The sequence below is a fragment of the Pyrus communis genome, chromosome 3 (assembly GCF_041283825.1).
Source record: "Pyrus communis isolate YQ-2024b chromosome 3, ASM4128382v1, whole genome shotgun sequence".
Taxonomy (NCBI): Eukaryota; Viridiplantae; Streptophyta; class Magnoliopsida; order Rosales; family Rosaceae; genus Pyrus; species Pyrus communis.
This window is the reverse complement of record NC_142567.1, coordinates 20,799,392-20,821,580: the sequence shown is the minus strand read 5'-3', so window position 1 is coordinate 20,821,580 and position 22,189 is coordinate 20,799,392. Positions and strand designations below refer to the sequence as shown.

Below are 22,189 nucleotides of genomic sequence, written 5' to 3'. Positions count from 1 at the left end.
TAAATTGAATAAATTTATATGATATATAACAAATTTACTTAAATCCACCTAGTCTGCCTAGGTGCTAGGACTCATCCCGTCGCTCGATTAGCGCCTAGCGTCTTTTAGAATATTGAGCATAAATCAATTTATTTTTGATTTTCTCCACATATTCATAATTATGAATATTCCATTTTATATATTTAAATTGTCAAGGTATTACATCTATGATCCAGTGAGATCATTTATTCTTCAACTTTTTGGGCTTATCTTTCTATGAGGCCTTTCTAGGTTTGTAGAGGAGTTCAAACTTTGCTTGTCCTCCTAAAATCAATATCATTTCGTCGGAGTACATCATGTGTTTTCAGGATTCGAACTCAAAACTAGTTGGATGGAGTAGATAATTGCCTTGATTATCAAATTTTTAATTAGGTAAAAAATCCCTTAAGTCATCTAAGCCCAGTAACTTGCTGAGTTAAATGGTTTGTAAGTTGGATTACAATATCTCACACATGAGTCTAACAAAGGTGTCTTCTATATCAAGTGAGACTATTGAGGCCATCCTTCTAGTATTTAATGTGAATCCAAGCGTGAGCTTATAGTCGGACGTGTTCTTGGAGGGCATTTCGCCTGTTGAGTTCCTTATGTCCACGTGTTAATTCTTATTAACCCATATTTGTATTAAAACTCAAAATTTCCAACTCACTGTCTACAAGAATCAAACTCAAAATTTTCGATTCAACATATGACATACTATAAAATAACATTCCATACCGGTGGTGCATTTCGAGTTCCATCACTACTCTTTTGTGGCCCCTAGTTTGCTGTGCCCAATTTCATGTCTCATCCATGTATTATTTCTGTTTGGTCGACATGTGTCATTCTACTTAACAGAACTGTTAATTGCGTTAAGTCTTAAACAAAATAAATTAATATAAGAATAAACCACAAAATGGGAGTCCAAGTGAACACGACAGCGACAACACGCCCAATGAATAAGCTACCCGCAAAATCTAGTCGGCAGTCGACAACCACTCGACCTTGCGGTCAGAACCCAATCGCGTAATAAGACCTAACACATTTACCGGATAAGTACGAGAACACGTGTCAATGAAATAGAAAGGGGACATGAAAGAGACACCAAGTTGGTGACAGCAGAACTGCGGCCCTCTTTTGTCGCCTTGGAAATTAATATACCTCGGAAGTAGAAACTCAAACCAAACAGATCTCTCTCCCAGTTCTCAACTCAATCATTCTTCCACCTTTGTGTCTCCGAGGCGACGGAACAACCACGAGAAGAGCTGAAGACGTACATAACAATGGCTCCGATTCCGCCCGATAACGGCGTCGAAGGAGACGATGAGAGAGAGGAAGAGGGCGAGGAGGAAGAAGAAGAGGAAGAGGAAGAAGAGGAGGAGGAGGAAGAGGAGGAGCCGAGGCTCAAGTACCAGCGAATGGGAGGTAGCATTCCCACGCTGTTGGCTACCGACGTGGCATCCTGCATCGCCGTCGCGGAACGAATGATCGCGCTCGGGACTCACGGCGGCACCGTTCAGATTCTAGATTTTCTCGGAAATCAGGTGAGGAACTGAGCTTGAATTCAATTCAATTTTCGTCTTTCGAATGATAGTGGTTGGGATTATTGCATTGACCGGTAGGTTAGTGCGATTCGTGGGGATTTGGTAGGTTGTGGATTGAAGTTGAGCTGGTTGGATCTGGGTTTCTTGGTAATTTTGAAATTTTCACTGTTTTACTGGGAATTGAATGTACGGGTTTTAACCCAGTTGCATTTAGTTTTGGGATGGTCAATGGGGTTTTCGCAATTAGCTCAAATGGAACTGGAAAAGAAAGCTACTTTAGTTAAATTTCATTTGGTTAATTATATGCAGGGGTTATAAAGTTTTTTCTTTTGATTTTCCTGTTCTTAATTTCGTGTTCAGATGTTGGCGTGTTAATTGAATTTTCAACTATGGTGAACTTATACTTCTTGTAGGGTGACTTAACTCTACTTGTCCTAAAATCCGTCACTCAAAACATTTTGTTGTTTGATGGGTAAATTACCTATGCAATAGGTTCGAGAGTGCAAAGTTTAACCTTGACAAGCAATGTAGGTAGTTTGCAATGTCTGTACATTGTTTGCAAAGATGATTTCTTTGGGATTTCTGTAGGTAGTTTTTGAACTCACAGTTCTTATATTCCGCTGTCAATACTAAATATTTTGTGGTATGGGTGTTAATACTCTATATCAGTTAAGATTGATATACTGTTGCATTTTGTACCTGATTTATCATTGAGGGCAATATGCCAATATCATGTACTTGATTGGCTTCTTTACAGGTTAAGGAATTCCCTGCTCATACTGCTGCAGTGAATGATCTTAGCTTCGACATAGAAGGTGAATTTATAGGAAGCTGTTCAGACGATGGGTCTGTTGTAATAAATAGTCTTTTCACTGATGAGAAAATGAAGTTTGAGTATCATCGCCCAATGAAGGCTATTGCACTAGACCCAGATTATGCAAGAAAATCATCTAGAAGATTTGTAGCTGGTGGTTTAGCTGGTCATTTATATTTTAATACAAAAAGATGGCTGGGCTTTAAAGATCAGGTTTGTACTAAAATTATACTTATAGCCTGTTAAAAGGATTTCCGAGTATGTTTTTAATTTCTTAAGGCAATGTATGTCTAGGTTTTGCACTCTGGTGAAGGTCCTATACATGCGGTGAAGTGGAGAACAAGTCTCATTGCTTGGGCAAATGATGCAGGTGTTAAAGTGTACGATACTGCAAATGATCAACGTATAACATTCATTGAAAGGCCACGAGGAAGCCCACGTCCTGAGCTTTTGCTCCCTCACTTATTTTGGCAGGTTAGTGAAAGAGTAACATGCTCACAGTATTTACTTGCACACATGACCACTCTTTATAAGCTTTGATGTGGTGCATGTTAGTGCAACTTGCGTAAAGTGCTTGTATTGGGTGATTCTGTAGTGCATTTTGAACTTTAAAGTTTTACAGCTTAGGGATTTTGTCTAATTAAGTAATGAAATAGGGTTGAGATTTGAAAAGTATAGAAGGGACATTATGGCGTATTGCTGGAGTTCTGGGGCAGCAGGTAATCTTGGGATTGTAATGCCTGTTTCAAGGGTAATTAAGGGCTAAAGTTAGTAGAAAATGTTTGCGCTTAATTGGGAAAGGGTTGGATAAAAGATTGGGTGGAATGGGAATCTCAAATAGTGGTATCTAATAGTTCCTTTAACAACTGATGTAAAACTGCAAGTCTTGCTCGCGTGTTTAAGAGCATTTACCTTTGCACCCAAGTTCTTGTGTTTGAATCATCCCTCCCCCAGTATCGCTTGTATTGAAAGAAAAACTGATGTAGAACCCAGGGAAATTCACCTAATGCTCTCATAACTCCTAGAAAAACTTTGGACTGGACATGACTAATGAAATGTAAGTGTCTGCACAGAAAAATTGTAAGATTCCAGTTCTACCTCTGGACATTATAGCATTTATAACTCTAGGACTAATGGTTCAATCTCAATACTGATTTAACCCCGGAGTCCCTATTAAATCAGCTTCATGATAGATAAGACTTTTTGATGTGAAAAGTACCATCTAAGCTTCCTTTCCTATTTGCACAACCTTTTCTTCTTCATTCTTCACATAAAGTAGTTGTGGTGTCATTTCCTTATTGCTCACTGTACTTCATCATATTCAGGATGACTCATTGTTGGTCATTGGCTGGGGAACATCAATCAAAATCACATCGATAAAAACAAATCAGTCAAGAGCCACCAATGGAACATATAAGCATGTCCCAATGTCTGGTATGAACCAGGTGGATATTGTGGCATCCTTTCAGACCAGCTATTTCATTTCCGGGATTGCCCCTTTTGGTGATACTTTGGTCATTCTAGCATATATCCCTGGTGAAGAAGATGGGGAAAAGGAATTTAGCAGCTCTGTTCCATCACGACAGGTACTTTTTTCCTCCTTGTTCTTTGGTAGAATAATTTGTCAGTGCAAAATTTTAATTTTTTATGGTTTTTTTGTTTTCAAGATTTTCCTCCCTCACTTTATTCAGTTTCCATTATTATGCTGACTCAACTGTGCTTTATGTGAGTAAGTTCTACGAAAAAAAAGAATTATTAGATCTAGGTCCCTGATGTAAATTTTTTTGTTAGCTTAGTCTGGTGGCCTTTAAACTTTTAAAGTTAAGCAGGAAAGTCAAACACAGCATTCGTTAAATATAAATCCAAAAAGTAACATGCCATTAAATTTTCTTAAAACAACTTTCAAATACCAAACCATTCATTATACATGTCTATTTTTGATGAAATTATATTTATTAAAAGATTTTGTTGAGATCTATTAAACAAGACCCTGAGATAACTATTAAATTGTGTTACAAAAAGTGAAAATTAACATTCATGTGTAGCAGACACATTATCTTTATAGAACATCATTCACCTTTTTCTTACATCATTCTCATGCATCTAATTAATACATTTTTGTTACGCAATATTCATTTTTTTATATATCAGGATACTGTGTCTCTGGATACAAATATGTAAAACATGAAAATTTGAGCATATTGTAAATCCCTTGTAGGGGAATTTTGTTAAATTTTCCATTTATGTACGACAGAATCACATTCAATTGGGGGAATTTTTTTGATTAGTCAACTAGCATTGTACCTATACCTAATGAACTGTATAGTAAATAGAAAGTTACCCACTTTTCATCTTCTATTGTAAGTCATGCTATGACTGGTTCCTGTTATTGTTTCTAACTTTTATAATATTTTGAAGCAGGGAACTGCACAGAGACCAGAAGTACGTATTGTAACATGGAATAATGATGAACTTTCAACAGATGCCTTACCTGTACATGGCTTTGAGCATTACAAGGCAAAGGACTATTCCCTTGCTCACGCTCCTTTCTCAGGTTAACATACTTTATCTTTGAATGTCATCGTCAAATAATAGCAGAATAATTTACATTTATATAGCTGTAAAACCCTTTAGTTTGAATCTAGGTAGCAGCTATGCTGGCGGCCAGTGGGCTGAAGGTGATGAACCACTGTACTATGTTGTTTCCCCAAAGGATGTAGTCATTGCAAAACCAAGGTCAGTAGTGTCTCTTTCTATTTGTGCCTCTAGAGTCGATAATATAATATATAAACATTTGTAATACATAACAATAATTTTCTCCATTGACTCTTGAGTTTAATATTGAAGAATTGATCTCCATGTTCTAATAAAACTTTGTGATGCGGAGCCAAAGTGAAGGCTTTCCTAAATCAATGGGTGTTTTAGTCTTTTAATCTCTAGGGTTTTAGTATTTTAATATTTAGGGTTTTAGTCTTTTGATTTCCTACGTTTATAAGGTTTTAGATTCTTTTCAGTTTTATTGGGATTAGTTTTGGATTTTCTTTCCTAGAATAAGTTCTCGTTTGTGCTTGCGGCCCAGAATGATCTAAACTTAGGTGCTTGTGGCCTGGAATGATCTAGTGTCATCGTCTCATCCATGGTTTAAGAACATTTTTATCACAAAAAGAAGGATCTTGTTATCGCTTTCTTTATCTTTTTCTTTTAAATTTTAGTGGGACAATAATCTTAACCCTGAATAAGAACTCCAAATTAAAACCAATGGGAAATTTTATTGGAACCCAATAAATCTCTTTCCATGCCCAACTTTAAGGAAAAATTCTTGAAATTCCTATTTCACCTTGAAATAAAATTGAGAAATTAAAAAAAAAAAACAGAAGTAAAATTTCTTTCCACACCCATGGCCTCTCTTCCATGGCTTCCCCATTCAAACACCGTTCATAGAACATAAAGGCTCCCTCTTCATCTCAAAGCTTTCATGTCCAACGCCTCCGCCACCCCTTCTCTGCCTGATGGGCAAACGTGCTTCTCCATGTTTGTAGGCCTTTGATGTGCGGTAGGTGTCATCTGTGGAAGGGAGTCAGAAATAAAGAGGAGTAGGTGGAGAGGAGACGCTGGCAACGAAAGATGTCCTGGCATCAGTGAAGAAGGTGCAAGAAAGTGGTGGAAGTCGAGGTGGTGGCATATGGTTTCATATTTTTTTTAATTATTTTTCTTTTCTCACGTTAATTTAGGGGCATGAGGGGAGAGTTTAAGAATGTAACCTCCTCCAGCTTTACTGGGTTGCAGTTTGATATTTCATCAATATTAAGTTTCATAGCCATAAATGAAGAAGAAAGTGATAATGATTGTAGCAAATTAGAAGAAATACTAGAAGAAGACTTAGATCTAGACCAAGAAGACTTCTCATACGATGAAATGATTGACGAGAATGAAGAACAGGTATTTATAAGTAAAAGTAAGTTTAAAAAGACTAAGTCTGAGTTAGAAGATTTTATTAGAATTGCAGAAGAAACACAAGTTTGGGTAGAAAATCCGATTAAATATTGGGAAGGAAATCAAGAAGTAGCAAAATTGGACATTATGAATCCAGAATTTTAAGGATAATAACAAGAAGCATAGACTATGATAATAAAGACGAAGAAGAATTTCAGAAGAAGATAAAAACCCAGGACCGATCACAAGGAATGATGCACAACTTGTCCCTGTTTACTTTTATCAACAAATGCTTGTTCCTTAACCAAAAAAACCCCCTTATTTTATAATGTTAGTAAAATACAAGTGCAAAATTTGATCAGTCTTCCTACAATAAGGATGTCAATATTGTAAGAAAAACTGCACTCATCATTCTGAGGGTGACCCCAGAATGCATTTATACGATCAGAACCGTCTATATTTTAAGTCATCAATCAAGGGTCATCCATGCAAAAAATTGTCCAAATCCAAAACTGTTTGGTCATCTTAAATTTACCAAACACATAAAGCTAAAATGAAAATGCGGATAATCAGACTAAACGGTTACTGATATAGCTGATTTTTGGCACGGATAGTCCTTGAAAGAGTATCTAAAAACTGAATGGTTCCGATCATTGAATTGCATCCCGGAAATTTTTTGTTAAATTAAATGTGAGCATCCTTATGGTAGAAAGCCTATAAGTTTGATTAGGGGAATGACAGATTCATAATCCTCATATACTTAATAATCAAATTTATGTGTGAATTTTGATTAATCAAGTCCACGTCCAAGGTCCAATTAAACTACTGAAATATCAAATCTCAATTCTTCCATCCAAATGAAACCTTGGCTGATAGGACAGATGATTTGCCAAAGCCCCGATCGAGATGTTAAGGTTAGGGATATCCAGAACAATTCTAGAAGATATGGTTCTTTCACACTGTCAGTCCCAGCCTTTGCTGAGGTCTTGGGCTTATAGGAAGTTAAAAAAAGAAAGGCTTGGGGTGGGGGGCATACAGTAAAGATGCATAGAGCACAATCACCTTCAGTTATCTCCTGAATTTAGAACCTGAAGCTCAGCCTATGACTTGCTAAAACCACTGGCCCCATATTTGAAAGGGCAAAGAATATCAATCTAAAAATCTGCATTTAATTCTTTATTTTTAAGAATAACAAGTAGTAAAATTGTGAGTTAAATCATGGGACTTTTCCTATTAATTTTTTTTGGTAAACTTATTTTAAATTTAGTTCATCATATCTTACCATACTTTTATGTTTTGTACATCCCCCCTCTAATGGTTACCTTCTTATTTTGACACATGACTTGAGGATGTTTAGGGAATGAGCTTAAATGGATTATTGGCACTGTAATTCTTTCCAATACTTGTGTAGTGGTCGCATTAGTTTATGTCTTTGAGATTGATTTGAAAAGAATTTGAGGGGTACTTAAGTGGAGGAGAGTACGTTGAATTTTATTCAATCATAAAATCTTCAGAATTGAAGATATTTTAATCGGGTCCTGCTAATTTGATAAGAAACGGATGTATATATTCTTTTCAGAGATGCTGAAGATCATATTGCTTGGCTTCTTCAACATGGTTGGCATGAAAAAGCATTGGCTGCAGTTGAAGCAGGCCAGGGACGGAGTGAACTTCTTGATGAGGTATTATCAATTCATTCTCGTTTTCATATCACAATAGAGAAAAGGTAGCAGTGTCTGTATTATGTTTTGTGCATTATAGGAGCTCTTTTCTTCCTCAAGTATTATAGGAGCTCTTTTCTTCCTCAAGTAACATGTAGCATTCACTTTCGAATTAGTTTCTAAGTGCCATAATCAAGGACAGAGGCAGCTAAGGTGCACTGGGGGTAGCTTCCCCAACTCACATTTTTTTCCTGTTGTTGGGAGAACAAGTACTCATGTGTAAAGGAGACGGATAGCACACATTACCCAAAACACTCCCTTTCATTCACACTATTATAAATACAATGTCTTTCTATAGAAAAAAAAGTGCTATTGACAAAATCATAGTTTAGTGAATTGTGCTGTGAGGAATTAAAGAAAAAAAGTGCGTCAAATTTATATAGAGAAGATAGTTTTTTTGTTGGTTTTTTCCCCCTTAAGTCATACTGGAGTATCTATTTCTTACCAGACTATGTAACAGATTATGTGTCTATTACAATTAACAAGTGAATTCTAGTGACCACAGGATGTGATTACTGGTTTGTGTCCCTTATTGGATTCCTCTTTCTTTAAGAGTTTTACTCCAAAAAAATTTTGTCAATAGTTTTACTTACATTGTTCAAAGTCCACTAGAAAAAAATTTCTGGTTGTCCCTGGCCATATTCCTGTTGATACAACTACCATATTGACTTTGACATTAAAACACCTACCATATCGACAAGTTTCTTAGCTGCTCAATTTTTAGCCTTCTGGCTAAAATTATGGAGTGCCACTTTTTCTTAGCTTTGACATTGAGTCCACTTGAGCGAGTTGTGTCATATATGAATATGGATCACTTAGTTTCTTATGCACCTTGGTCTTATGAGATTATTAACAATAAGGGAAATGACAAACAACATAGATATAACCAAAGAAAAACTACGGAGAAGCTCTGTAAGATTTTTTGGCTTTGTTATGTAATTCATGAGCTTATTCCCTTATACTTCCACTATTAAAATTCCTGTAGATTTAGTTAATTGCACAGTTTGCTTAATTTTCCTTTCGTTTCTCTAGGTTGGTTCTAGATACCTTGATCATATGATTGTGGAAAGAAAATATGCTGAAGCCGCATCTGTATGTCCTAAATTGTTGCGAGGATCTGCTTCGGCATGGGAAAGGTATTAACTATCATTTTCTGTGACCCATTTTTTACAATCTTCCCAGTAAATAATTGGAAATTCAAGCATGCAATTCGTCCAAATAACTTGGAGCGGACTGTGCTTCACAGATGGGTTTTCCACTTTGCTCATTTGCGTCAGCTTCCCGTATTAGTCCCATACATTCCAACAGAAAACCCAAGACTTCGTGATACTGCTTATGAGGTTTGTGAGGATAACATTTTTAATTGCAGTGTGAGCTGCTACATCTTTTTTAAAATCATTTATTTGACAACCAAGAAAGGCTTGATATCTTTTTTTTTTTTTCTTTTTTTTTTTGTTTTTGTTTATTTATCTTTTCTTCTCTGTGCTGTAAGGTTGCTCTTGTAGCTCTCGCTACAAATCCATCTTTTCATAAGGAGCTTTTGTCAACTGTTAAATCTTGGCCACCCGTGATCTACTCTTCATTGCCTGTTATCTCAGCTATAGAACCTCAGCTTAATACATCGTCCATGACAGATGCCCTTCAGGAGGTCAGTCAGGAATTATCTACTTGGAATATGAGTTTTTAATTATGATAATTCTGATTTTTTTGACATCGCTTCCCTTTTTCAGGCACTAGCAGTGTTGTATGAGATTGATGGGCAATATGAGAAAGCATTTGCACAATATGCTGATGTAGGTGTTCTTGATGCATATTCACGTGCAACACCTTTATTCACAAAGCACAGCGACAGTTAGAATTGATTACATAATATTTAACATCTTCTTAATGTAATTTGGGAATTGAGCTGTTGCATCAATTACTGTGTTTTGATATTAACTGGAAATTTCTTTTGATCTTTTTTGGATTTACAGCTTTTGAAGCCAGACATATTTTCCTTCATTGAAAAGCACAATTTGTATGATTCTATTAGGGAAAAGGTATGGTAAATATGTTCACAATTTATATGTTGTAAATTGGAATTTATAGTTTCTCTGTTTACTGCTATCCATAGATATGTCTATGTTTCCAACATTAATAATGGTCTTTTTGTGATTTTCCCAAGGAGGTAACCTTCATAATTTCACCGAAACGTTGGTTCTGATATCAATGATGGTGTTGTCATTCTCTCTCTAATATAGAAAACATCAATATTACCTACTTAATGTTATATTAGGGGTTGGGGATGTGTGTAATTGATAAATAAGAGAGGAATAATTTTCAATTTATGGGTGTTTTATTTTTACTATCATGCTCGGCCATGCTAATTTTGTGTGCTTGCTTGTCGCCTCTGTGTTTTCAGGTTGTCCAGTTAATGATGCTAGATTGCAAGCTGGCAGTTCCTTTGTTGATCCAAAACAAGGATTTAATAACTCCATCTGAAGTTGTTAAACAACTTTTGCATGCAAGTGATAAGTGTGATTCCAGATATTTCTTGCATGCATACTTGCATCCACTATTTGAAGCAGATCCTCATTCTGGAAAAGAATTTCATGATATGCAGGTATTGTGGAAAGCTAAAATAATTTAGTTGCCCATGTAATTATATTGGCTTCTGTTCTTTGAAATTCTCATTGTATGGGCTATGAAGTTACTTATACTTAATTGATCATTGCCTTAACTCTATCAACTTCCTGCAAAACGTAGTTGAATCTTTCTGGATATCAACCATATTTCATTCACAACTTAATTTACTTGCTCCACTTTACTTTTGTTTGAATTAAATTCGTCCAAAATCCCCCCAGTCATTGTTTTGTTGTTAGTTTAACTTAGTTTTCAGTTTTATAAGTTTATTTTGTGTTGATTAGAATCCCTTTCTAATCCCCGGAATAGAACGATCCCTACTTACTCATACTACGATTGCATAATTTATAGGGTTTAATTTGTGCGTTAGTTTCTATATATCTTATCAAGATAATGCCAAAACTGATTTATGGCAGACAAATGTAATCAACTAGGTTTATGGGAGCTTTTGGTTCGGATTTCAGATGGTTATTATATTAAACAGTTTTGTTTTCTAATTTAACTCAATGCATTGTAGGTACCATGATAGTTGCCTTGTCATTTCCCGTTGTAGAGAAGACTAACATTCTCATATAATTTGGGTACTATGAGTTGTATCCTAATACATCCATATGCGCTCGGGGTGATTATATCTGACATTAGAAGATTGTTTAGTATTTCCAAGTTTAAGAAAGAACTGGTTTTCCCTTCTAGGATTAGAGCTTTATTTTGCTGGTTTTCATGTTTTTGTTATGAGTGAAAAATTGAAACTGAAACTGCAGGTCTTTGCTATTGGTAAATAGTATGTATTTGGTACCATATAATTGTTTTAACAGTGTCCATATAGGAATCTCTTAAGGTATTTATTTTTATTTTGTTCTATTACTTCTCCTGCAAGAGCTTGTATTTGGTTCTTGAACTATGTTGTGCCGAGTGGTGAAATTGTATCTATCGCTGGTGTGCATGCCGTTTAACTCTTGTGGTGTCATTTGTTTATTGTGGTAGGTAGAGCTTTATGCAGAATATGATCCAAAGATGCTTCTTCCTTTTCTTCGTAGTAGTCAACATTATACCCTGGAGAAGGTTTGAACAGTTCATAAATAATCAGTTATCATGAAATTTAAATGCTCTTCAATGCATTGACTTGTGATATATATATCAGGCATATGAAATTTGTATTGGAAGAGATCTTTTAAGGGAGCAAGTGTTCATTCTTGGAAGAATGGGAAATGCTAAACAAGCCCTTGCTGTAATCATAAATAAACTTGGGGATATTGAAGAGGTACCTATTCTTACAACATATGTCTTTAGTTGTTCCTTTGGGGTTATTTGCTATCTCTTCACTTTGAATTGTGGCAATAACAAGATGAGTTATGGTTGTGCACACAGGCTGTAGAATTTGTAAATATGCAACATGATGATGAACTCTGGGAGGAGTTAATCCAGCAGTGTCTTGATAAACCTGAAATGGTATTACTCCGGCTAGCCTGCAGATTTGGTATTTATGCAAAGTTTGCTGCAAGTCCTCTTCAGTATCCTCTAATTTTTTTATTCTACTAATTAACAGGTGGGCGTGTTATTGGAGCACACAGTTGGAAACCTAGATCCTCTCTATATTGTGAATATGGTTCCCAACGGATTGGAGATTCCTAGGTCAGTTAGATCAGAATATTGTGGTGGTGTATTTCTTTCTTGTAATCCATCTCTTATCAATTAATGGAATTCTTCCCTTTTTATAGAATTCCTAGCATGTTTGAATTTTGGTATTTTAAGCTGAATGAAATGTTGGTATTGGCCTACTCATTGGATTCTCCATAATGTTGATATTGGGCCTTCTATAAATTTTGATCATCTTGGAGATTCCATTGACTGATATGGTAGCAAAGTATTGTGTTTGTTATGCATGCTTATAGCATTGATTATGTAATAATGTTTCTTCTTTTGTTAAGACCCTGACCCCGTGCCTCTTCGTGTCTAGATTTCCTGTAGATACAATAGTACATCCCTTGCTTGATTTAATTGGGTGGTGCTATTCACACCTCTTCCCCTGTTAATTTATGTCCTTTGATCCTCCTCAATTCATTTGATTCGATAGCCGCAAATCGAGAGGGGCGTGTGTGGAAGGTAAAAAGGGGTGTGGATAGCACCACCCTTTTAATTTTTGATAATTATTTCCTATTGAATTAGATAAATAAATAAATAAACAGAGACGTAGAGATGGGTCCTTTTCTTCTATAGACATTTCTTGACTTTGTATGTGATTATCACAAATTCAAGGGCTATCATGTTTTCTTTGTATTTTGGTGGTGAAAGTATATACATTAGAATTGTTCCATTTGTGCCAACACAAGTAGAGATTACGGATAGCTAGAGTGTGTAGTGTTTTGATTCTTAAATGAGGTAATAAGGACTTAGATTGTGGAATAGCCAATATGAACAACTAGGATGTTCAGCTGGTGATCTTAATGCATCTTAGTGGTCAGTGACTGAAGGAATGGTTGACAGTTTGAGATATATAGTCGTTGTCAGGTCATTATTAGATTGGAACTGTATATGGATATGCATATATGTTGCTATTATTTCGTTGTTTGTAATTTTTGTTGCTCTGTTTGGATATATTTCTTGAGAAGCTTATGAGTCATTATTATTGATTAAAATAGGAGCATTAGATTGTCCCATTTTGACCAAGTTGGGATCACCTACCAACATTTACGAATTGATTTCACTTAGTAATTGTTGAAAAATTGTGTTACTAGTTTCTAGTGGTCCCAGTTAAGCTCCACCATTGCATCTTCCAAATTGATGTTGCAAATCATTAGGTGCAACTGTGTACATCTGTATACATGCAGAACTTCGATATTTTTCGGTTGTAAATATGAAGTTTTATGAGTATTTTTAACATAAATATGTGTATTAACCTTCTGTATTTTTGATTTTTCAGGCTCAGGGATCGGCTAGTCAAAATCGTCACCAATTACAGGACTGAAACATCTTTAAGGCATGGGTGCAATGATATTCTCAAGGTACTCCTGTCTTCCATGTAATTTTTTTGCCTCTGATTTGAATAACGGAGCAGTGTAAAAATTATCGATTTGGTGTAATTGGGAAAACAGGCTGATATTGTCAACCTCTTGGTCAAATACTACAAAGAGGCAACACATGGAATTTACTTGGGCAATGAAGAAGATGAGGCACGGTCAAAGAGAAATGATAGTAGGGCTTCTCAGGTGATCGAAAAATCGGTAGGTGTGAGAAGTATGGAGGTTAAGTCAAAACCCAGGGGCGGTGCAAGGTGTTGCATGTGTTTCGATCCTTTTTCTATACAAAGTGTTAATGTCATTGTTTTCTTTTGCTGTCATGCTTATCACGTGACTTGTCTTATGGATTCCACCTATACGAGTGAAATGAAGGGGAGTGTGGCCACTCCTAGTGAGAGAGTAGATGATTATGGGTATGACGACAGTGATGTGGATGACAATGGTGGTGATGATACCCAACCGGGTGGTTCCCGTATGCGTTGTATCTTATGTACTACTGCTGCTAGTGGAGTGAAGTGATGCATGCGCGTGATGTGAATGTTTGCATGCTTATTCTTCTTTTGGTTCAGTTTTTGAATGCACGCTCAATGTGAGGCTTTATTTATCTTTTGTTGTGCTCATAGTGGTCCATTCTTGTATCATAGATATACATATTGTGGAAAGCGGCTTTTATTTTTTGGCTAGCTTTTGAGGATTGATGCCCTCCGGGCTAGTTTCTTTAGTGCAAGTTTTGCAGGTTTGTTTGAGTTGATATGTACCTGCATTTGCTAATGTTAGAGGTTCTTTGGGCTGTGACAATATTCGGGAAGTGGAGGTTGACGGAGAAGCAATTTTACGTTTTGTTTGTTGTCATTACTTTGTATGTCTTCCTCAAGGAACATTAGAATTCACAGCATTTTATCCTGTTGATTAGTGATCCTTTTTTATTCTGGATGGTGCTATTCATGCACTTGTTTTACCTCACACGTCTTTGATAATTTTTGGCCATTGATCATCTTCAGTTCATTTGATCTAACGGTTGGAAATCACTTGTGATTGTTAACCATGATTACATCGTTTTAACAAATAGTGATTTAGGACCAGACATAAACTCGTCGATTCAACCGAACTCATAGGTTGTCAATAAATATTCCAGATTTGATTTACTTTCATCCAATTTTAGTAGTTTTATTCTATTGCTACAAGGAAAGCTGGGTTGTCTCTGAATATTGAGTTCAAAGTGTTTTTCTTTTCCTAGAGGAAGAGTTCTTATGGACGGAGTCGTTTCATTTGGTACCCCAATGTGGACTTACCACATCTTGAGGTTGAACTTTCATTCTTACAGCTATGTTTTTGAAGCAAATAGTTCAAAGTGACGATAAGACTCATTTATCTTTCCTTTTATGACTTACGTCTTTTGGAGTCATTTTATAAAGAGCAAGGTTGTTACCAAATTTCGATTAAAATGTGAGTCAAAAATCCAAATGAAAAGAAAATGATTTTTTTAGAAACAAAACATGCCACTTTCGATTAAAATGTGAGCAAAAAATCAAAATCAAAAGACAATGATTTTCTAGAAACAAAACAAGCAAGTGGCACAGAGGATAATGTTTTTGGTCACATCACGAAACATACTTGCACTTCAAGTGTTACGGTCGCCGTCTTGATCATTGAAATTTTAATGGTCCTCAAATATATTGAGTTCATTGAAGAACTTGTATTGATTTAATGGGGGACTTATTTGTCTATTCATTTGTTATTAATGTATTTTCACAATTAGAATTGTCTATTCTCCTTATTATATTTGTAAAAAGTTATTCAGTTTGAACACTTTATAAAATCATATTAAGACGATAGCACATGCGCTGTTGAACGTAACCTCCATTTAAAACTAAAAAAACAAGATAACTTACTGGCTACCGTCCAAATTATTTTTTTCTTAAGCTCTAAAATCTACTCACTCTTATAGAAAAAATAAAGGGCAAAAGACTGTTTACTATACCCTCATGTTTCGTAGTTTTCAACATTTAGTACATCAAGTTTTTTTCGTCCCAGAGTTATACCTAAAGTGTAAAATTTGGGATAGTCTCATACATCCGTTTGTCAAACTGTTAAGTCTTCCGTTAACTGTGACGTGGTGCCCGTGTGGACAATGAATGGACGCCACGTGTCATTAAAGGGTCCATGTGAAAATTAAAAATTAAAAAAAAAAAAACTCAAAATTTCAAAATTCAAAACCACCTTCCCATTCCTCCTCTACAACATCAATTCTTCTCCCAATCCGCCAACCCCACCACCACCATGTCCCAAAAATCTAAATCACGATGCAAAACCGCAAAACTCGAACAAAGCCTAGCATCTCCAATCCAAAACCCAACCCCGTCCCCCCCAAGAGTTCCAATTCGCCTTAGCCAAAGCCCAGCACCTCCAATCCAAAACCCGACCCCTCGAAACCCTAACCCATATCGTCGTCAAGTACATCGGCGCCGTAGCCTCGGCCTTGGCTTCCTACGCCGCCATGGCCAAGCGCACCAACACGAACGTCTTTGACTTCGCCAACGCCTTTCCCTTCGTCTTCCCCCACCCCCTCTAAATTTACCATTTCTCCCGTCCTCCATGGAACGCTCTCAGGCTTGAATCGTCACTACCAGAAGAGGGTTGAAGCGGAAGCTCGAAGAAGACTTCAGAGATGAAATGATCGAGGGCGAACTGGACTGGAAAATCCTAACCGTCGTCGAACCGCAAGACGATCGCCCAGATCTCGTTGGCGGGTTCTAGAGCAGGTCCGGATTCTGGAGTCCATATTCTCATCCGCGCAACCTGACCGCCCATGGCTTCGCTTTCACCTCCAAAGAATGTAGCGTGCTCGTTGTTGTCTTTCATTTTGGCCGGTGTTCTTGGAGTTAACAATTTGTTCATCTTTAATCTGAGCGAAATCTTGTGAGATTGTTTGGGGCTTAGGGTTTTTTTTTGGTAATTTGTATGTAGAGGAGCTTGTGGACATTATGGTGGATTGTGAAGCAGTTATGGCGCTTGTTAAGCATCTGCAGGCGCCTCCGCAGGCCACAGACGGTCGAAAAAGCTTGATCCCGTACAAGCACGAGGTCGAGAAGGGGGTGGAAGGTAGGGGAAGATGAAGGGGTTCTGGGTGTGTGTGGATGAAGGAGGAGACGGCTGTTTGTTTTTTTTAATTTTTTTAATTATTTTTTTAATATTAAAGTGGGCCTATATTGACACGTGGTGCCTAGTAATTATCCACGTGGGCGTCATGTCATCAGTTAACAGAAGTTCTAACGGAAAACTTAACGGATGTATGAGACTGTCCCAAAATTAAGACTTTAGGTATGACCCTGGGACGAAAAAAAACTTCATGTACTAAATGTTGAAAGCCATGAAAGTTTAGGGTAGTAAACAGAGTTTAACCCAAAAATAAACTATAACCACTAAAAAGCAAATGTAGTCACAAATGTCAATGAAAAAGGTTAATTTTTTAGTAATTATATTTATCAAATAAATATGTAGTTTGCAATATAAATAGGGAAGTGCAAATGACCTTTTACCATAATGGTGGGAAGGTGTTGAACCCTTACATGATGGCGTGGGTTTAAATCCTGTTGGTGACTAATTTAACATTTAATCTAACAAAATCTATCGTCTAACCCAAAAAAAAAAAAAAAAAAAAAAAAATATATATATATATATATATATAAATTGGAAAGTGACTGGACAACATCAATTTCACCTTCTCCATAGGGTAGTTGCCATTACCTCTTTCTTGCTCTATCTTGTTTCGACCCATTTCTGATAGGATACATTGATCTTTTTTTGGGTCAAATGAATAATTCAGATTTTTCAGAATCTCTATTATTTCATATAATTTCTTTTTATTTGGAAATGTTTGGATTGAAACGAAATTTTCATGCCAGAATCATAACTTTCTTTTAATTGACAAATTATAGAATGACAAGATAAGGCAACAACTTAACATCAAACTAACGACAAATGTATGTATCATAATTGCATTCTTGTGAGTCGAACATGAAAACCTCTCCATCCAAGATTGGTTCGCTATAAATTCTTTTGTGCTTTTATTAAGGGGAAAACTAACCAAAAACCCAAGAAAACTTTTCTTTTGATCATCAGGACAAAACTTTGCAAAAATGCCTATCATGCCCCTCAAACATTAGTACAAGATTGCTCAGTTCACATGACTTCACTTAAAGGAAGAGACATGAAAACTGACACTTTCAGATTGCATTGCAATGCAAGAACCAAGGTGGCAACGCATGCAGCAGCCCAAGCCAAAATGGATTCATATGGCCAAAAGGAAGGAGAGACAAGTAAACCAATTTTCAGCAACAGTGCTGACAACTTTCAGAAAAAGTATGCTGTCACTATTTAAAAAATTGTAAATAATTGAAAAGTTATTTTGTTTAGAAATTAGGCTTTGTATATAAGGGAGTTATTCCTCCCATTCAGAACACACGAAACACACAGCAGAGATATATCATACCTACACCAACCTTCAATCTTCATACACTCAAGCATTCAAAACCTTCCTAGCATCCTTTGTAAACATTTCTTTGTAAACACTTCTCTTTGTAAACATTTTGTATATCAATAAAAGTTCAAGTGTACATATTCAAGCAATTTCCAAGTCTTAAGTAAGCTTTCTTTTCTTCCCTTAGTGTGTTTGTTTAATTAGACTTCTAGTCCAAAACAGGGAAACACTATTGTAGCTATATTATTAACCTACTAAACTGACGATCATACTTTATTCGAGCACTCTGTTATAGTTGAATGCTTGCCATACAAATAATTGGACATTAACTAGGGTACCTCTGAGTTCTTCGTACCTCTAAGTTCAGTCGTTAAGGCCTTATACTTGTACTGTGAGTGGCCGTCATGCTGAAACATGTCGAGTTCCATGTGCAAGGTTTTATGTCTAGTTGTTATAATGGCTATCCGACTATTTAACCGAGCCCTGCTTTCCGAATCTGGTATCATAGCCAAGTTTAGCATTTTAATAGTATAATTAAAATAGTAAAGTACCTTGAGGACGGAAGTCATTAACACAACTGATATCACACTTGTTTATTTTGTATGAACATCAGATATTATTGTCCTTATAGACCTTGTCAACCACAACCACCATGTATTTATTGTCCCAGACATCCAACTATAAATAGTATAAAGAGAAGATTAGCATACATATCCAAAAGAATTAGCAGGATTTTGAAGAAGCAAAAGTTTTATCTTGGTTATCTTGAACATCCTTCATTTATTTGTAAATATAATAATACTGAAGTGCAGCATAAGGTTTTAGAAGCAAAAAGAGCAACATATCAAACTTTAGAGACCTTAAGAGAAGAAAGAGAGTTTCTAAGAAACCAGTTAGCAGTAACTTTAGAGAAAGGTAGATTGTAGTTTATGATAGATTACCTTAATTTAGAAATTAGTGAACCACAAAAAAGAAAAATAACCTCAGACCAAAATAGTTTAGTTTGTTATTTCCCATTGAGAAAACATAATCATATTTTGCATAGTGAAGAAAATCCACAAGCCAATTGTATTGTAGATCTTATTATTAGTCAAGCAGAAAATATAAAATTAGAAAATAATAAGCATAATCATTTGTTAAACCAGTTGTTAGAGTATTTTTAAAAAAATTCCATAAAAACAATTAGACAAAATTTAGACTATATTACATCTTAGTTAGAAGATAATAATAAAAATATTCAAAAGTTTCCTAGCAAAAAAGAGATAAAAGAGCTTGTTGACCTCATAGATAGTAAGCCGAAGCAAGTAGAACTTAGATCATTAGAAATAGTTGAGCAGTTAAAATTAGAAGTTCAAAAAATTCAATTAGTGCAAAAAGAGTTGAGTGAACAAGTAGATAAGTTACATAATAAAATAGATAAATTATTAGTTTAATGACTGATTCTAGAACTAGCAGAAAATATATCTAAGCTTTGAAAGAAATTAGTAAACTAGACAAAGAACCAGTAGGTTTAACATATTTTTCAACACAAGTATCCAGTAGTAATATTCCCATTAGACAAAATAATTTAATTATTCAATTAGTTTTAAGTTTGGCTGAAAAATTAGATCAAGTTGAAGAACAAATAGCAGAAATAAATCAAGTTTTACATAACGCATCTCCATCACTTCCACCATCTTTGTTAGATAAATTAGAAAATTTAACTTTAAGTGCAAATAATAATAGAAGACTTAAGCTAAATCCTTTTGATAACAGAAAATGGAACTCTTTAGGAAAAAAGGAAGAAGTAGTTAGAGCCGAAGATATTTATCCAAATGAAGAAGAAGCACAAGAATTTATTAGAAGGGGTTTTGAGAGAATACGGAAAAATAAATATAATTTGTATCAATTAGGTTTATTTGAAAATAGAAGCAGAATTGTAAGTAGTATCAGTCAACATGAAGTTAGTTGTATTGATAAAGAAGTTACACTTAATTTAATTAGTAAGGAAGCAGTTACTCATTTGAGAAAATCACAATTTAGTCAAATTCACATAGGGACAATATTTATTAGAATAGCAGGATTGACCAGAGCACAAGTAAGCACAAAAGCTTTAGTATACATATATGACGATAAATGGGATAATCACCAACAAGCAGCAATAGCAACAGCTGAAGTATACTTAAGTTCAAACTTAGCAGTCATAGGTTGTATTCCAAATTATGTTATGACAATTAATGAATTTAGTAAATATATTAAAGTAAGCATAAGAACGAAAAATTATAATATGAAGGGTGAATATAAAAATTTATGTATTAGCTTAATGTATATTGGTAAAGTGTCTGATAGATATAATCATAAGTTTAATTTAGAATTTCAAAATTTAGTTCTAAAAATTTAGTTCAAACATTTGATAGTAAACATGTAAATATGATAGAAGCAAAACCCATAGATAATAGCTTTTTAGAAGGAACTCAGTGGGCATTACCTAATTTACAAGTAGCAAAAAATAGACAACCAGATAAAGTACAAATATATGAAACTAGTACAGGTCAAGCAACAATTAGGTTTAGTAATTACAAGCAACTAGAAAAAATAGAAGAGAATGAAAGCGAGATCGAAAATGAGAGTATTCATATGGCTTTTGATAATTTAGATATTAATTTAGTTGACAAAAATTTTGATCAAATTGTAGATAAGCTCATAGAAGATATTGATAATTTAGATGAAGAACAATACTTAGAAAAATATAAAACATATGATTTAAGACTACATAGAATTTCGGATGAAGAGATGAAAAGTTTAATTTTAGAAATAAGAATTGAACATATTTTAGGACCAAAAGAATATAATAATTTATTAGAATTGAGAGCAGAATGCAAAGTAGAATGTAATCCAGCAGAAGAAAGTGGTACATCAGGAGTAGAAAATCCAAATGCAGGACACGCAAGTAGAACTGATTGACAATTTTTGAGACCTTCAAATGAACACTATAATGAAAGAGCACGAGTAGACCACATAGAAGAAAGCATGATAAAACCTAGAAAAAATAGGATTCCATATTTGAGAGGTTTAGAACAAATTATTATAGTAGGTAATATATTAAACTTAGATAGTGTAGATCCACAAGATTGGGAAAGAACGATTGAGAGATGGGAAAAAAGGTTGCGTACATGCAGCATTAATGTTAGATTTTAGTAATTCGCAAAATATGTTAGATTATTTTGAGCATACTTTAGATGGTTTAGTTTTTGATTATTTCCAATCATGGAAAGTTCAAAATCCAGAATATCATCAGGTAGCTAAAACACATTTTAATATTGATGGTTTTGTTACTTTAATTAAACAAGAATTCTTAGATCATAATAGGTTAGATGGCAGAAGCAAACAAGAACAGAAAAGTGCAATTAGAAATTTAGAACAATTACAAATTTATGATTTACAGTATATAACTGAATATACCACAAATTTCTTTAAATATTTAGGAAGAACATGTAGAATTAGTGATATTAATTTATTAGATACTTATATGATAAAAATAAAAGGACCAATAGGTGAAAAGATTTGGAATGAATGACAAAAGCACCCAAAGAAAAATGATATTGCAATAGGACCTAGAATTCAACATATATATGATATACTTAGACAAGAGTGTAGTCAAATAAAAGCTAAGAGACAAATTAGGAAACAATTTTACATGAGTTATAAAAATATAGATTTACCACAATATAATGGTTGTCATAAGAAGAATAAGCATAAGAAAACATACAAAAAGAAATATAGGTCATACAAACCATACAAACAGCATAAGAATTTCAGCATAAAACCTTCAAAAACATATAGAAAGAGAAAATATATTCCAAAACAATTTAGAAAGAGAAGTGGTAGACCTTGGATTAGAAAATATAAAGCGCCAAAAGATAAGAGTAGTTGTAAATGTTATTCATGTGGAGAAGCTGGACACATTAAACCTAAATGTCCAAAATTAAGTAAACAACCGAGAGAAAAAGTACATTTCATGAAGTTGTTTAAGTTAGAAGAAGATGAAAACATACAATCAATAT

At 34.9% G+C, this 22,189-nt stretch overlaps 1 protein-coding gene across 2 annotated transcripts; it reads left to right on the top strand.

Moving 5' to 3' along the window:
• The first annotated feature begins 1,039 nt into the window (after positions 1 to 1,039).
• LOC137714995 (vacuolar protein sorting-associated protein 41 homolog) lies at positions 1,040 to 14,629 on the top strand. 2 transcript variants are annotated; one of them, XM_068454190.2, is made up of 19 exons: positions 1,040 to 1,559; positions 2,317 to 2,586; positions 2,668 to 2,847; positions 3,699 to 3,959; positions 4,795 to 4,927; positions 5,019 to 5,109; positions 7,886 to 7,988; positions 9,060 to 9,163; positions 9,274 to 9,367; positions 9,520 to 9,675; positions 9,758 to 9,820; positions 10,001 to 10,066; positions 10,429 to 10,629; positions 11,634 to 11,711; positions 11,791 to 11,910; positions 12,018 to 12,098; positions 12,196 to 12,281; positions 13,570 to 13,651; positions 13,742 to 14,629. In XM_068454190.2, exons 1-19 carry the CDS (start codon positions 1,299 to 1,301, stop codon positions 14,183 to 14,185), a joined length of 2,874 nt encoding a protein of 957 aa, XP_068310291.2. In that variant the 5' UTR covers positions 1,040 to 1,298; the 3' UTR covers positions 14,186 to 14,629. The 2 variants fall into 2 exon arrangements, with proteins under 2 accessions (XP_068310291.2, XP_088547378.1); XM_088691252.1 differs by having other exon boundaries at positions 1,185 to 1,559; positions 4,792 to 4,927.
• The last annotated feature ends 7,560 nt before the right edge of the window (positions 14,630 to 22,189 follow it).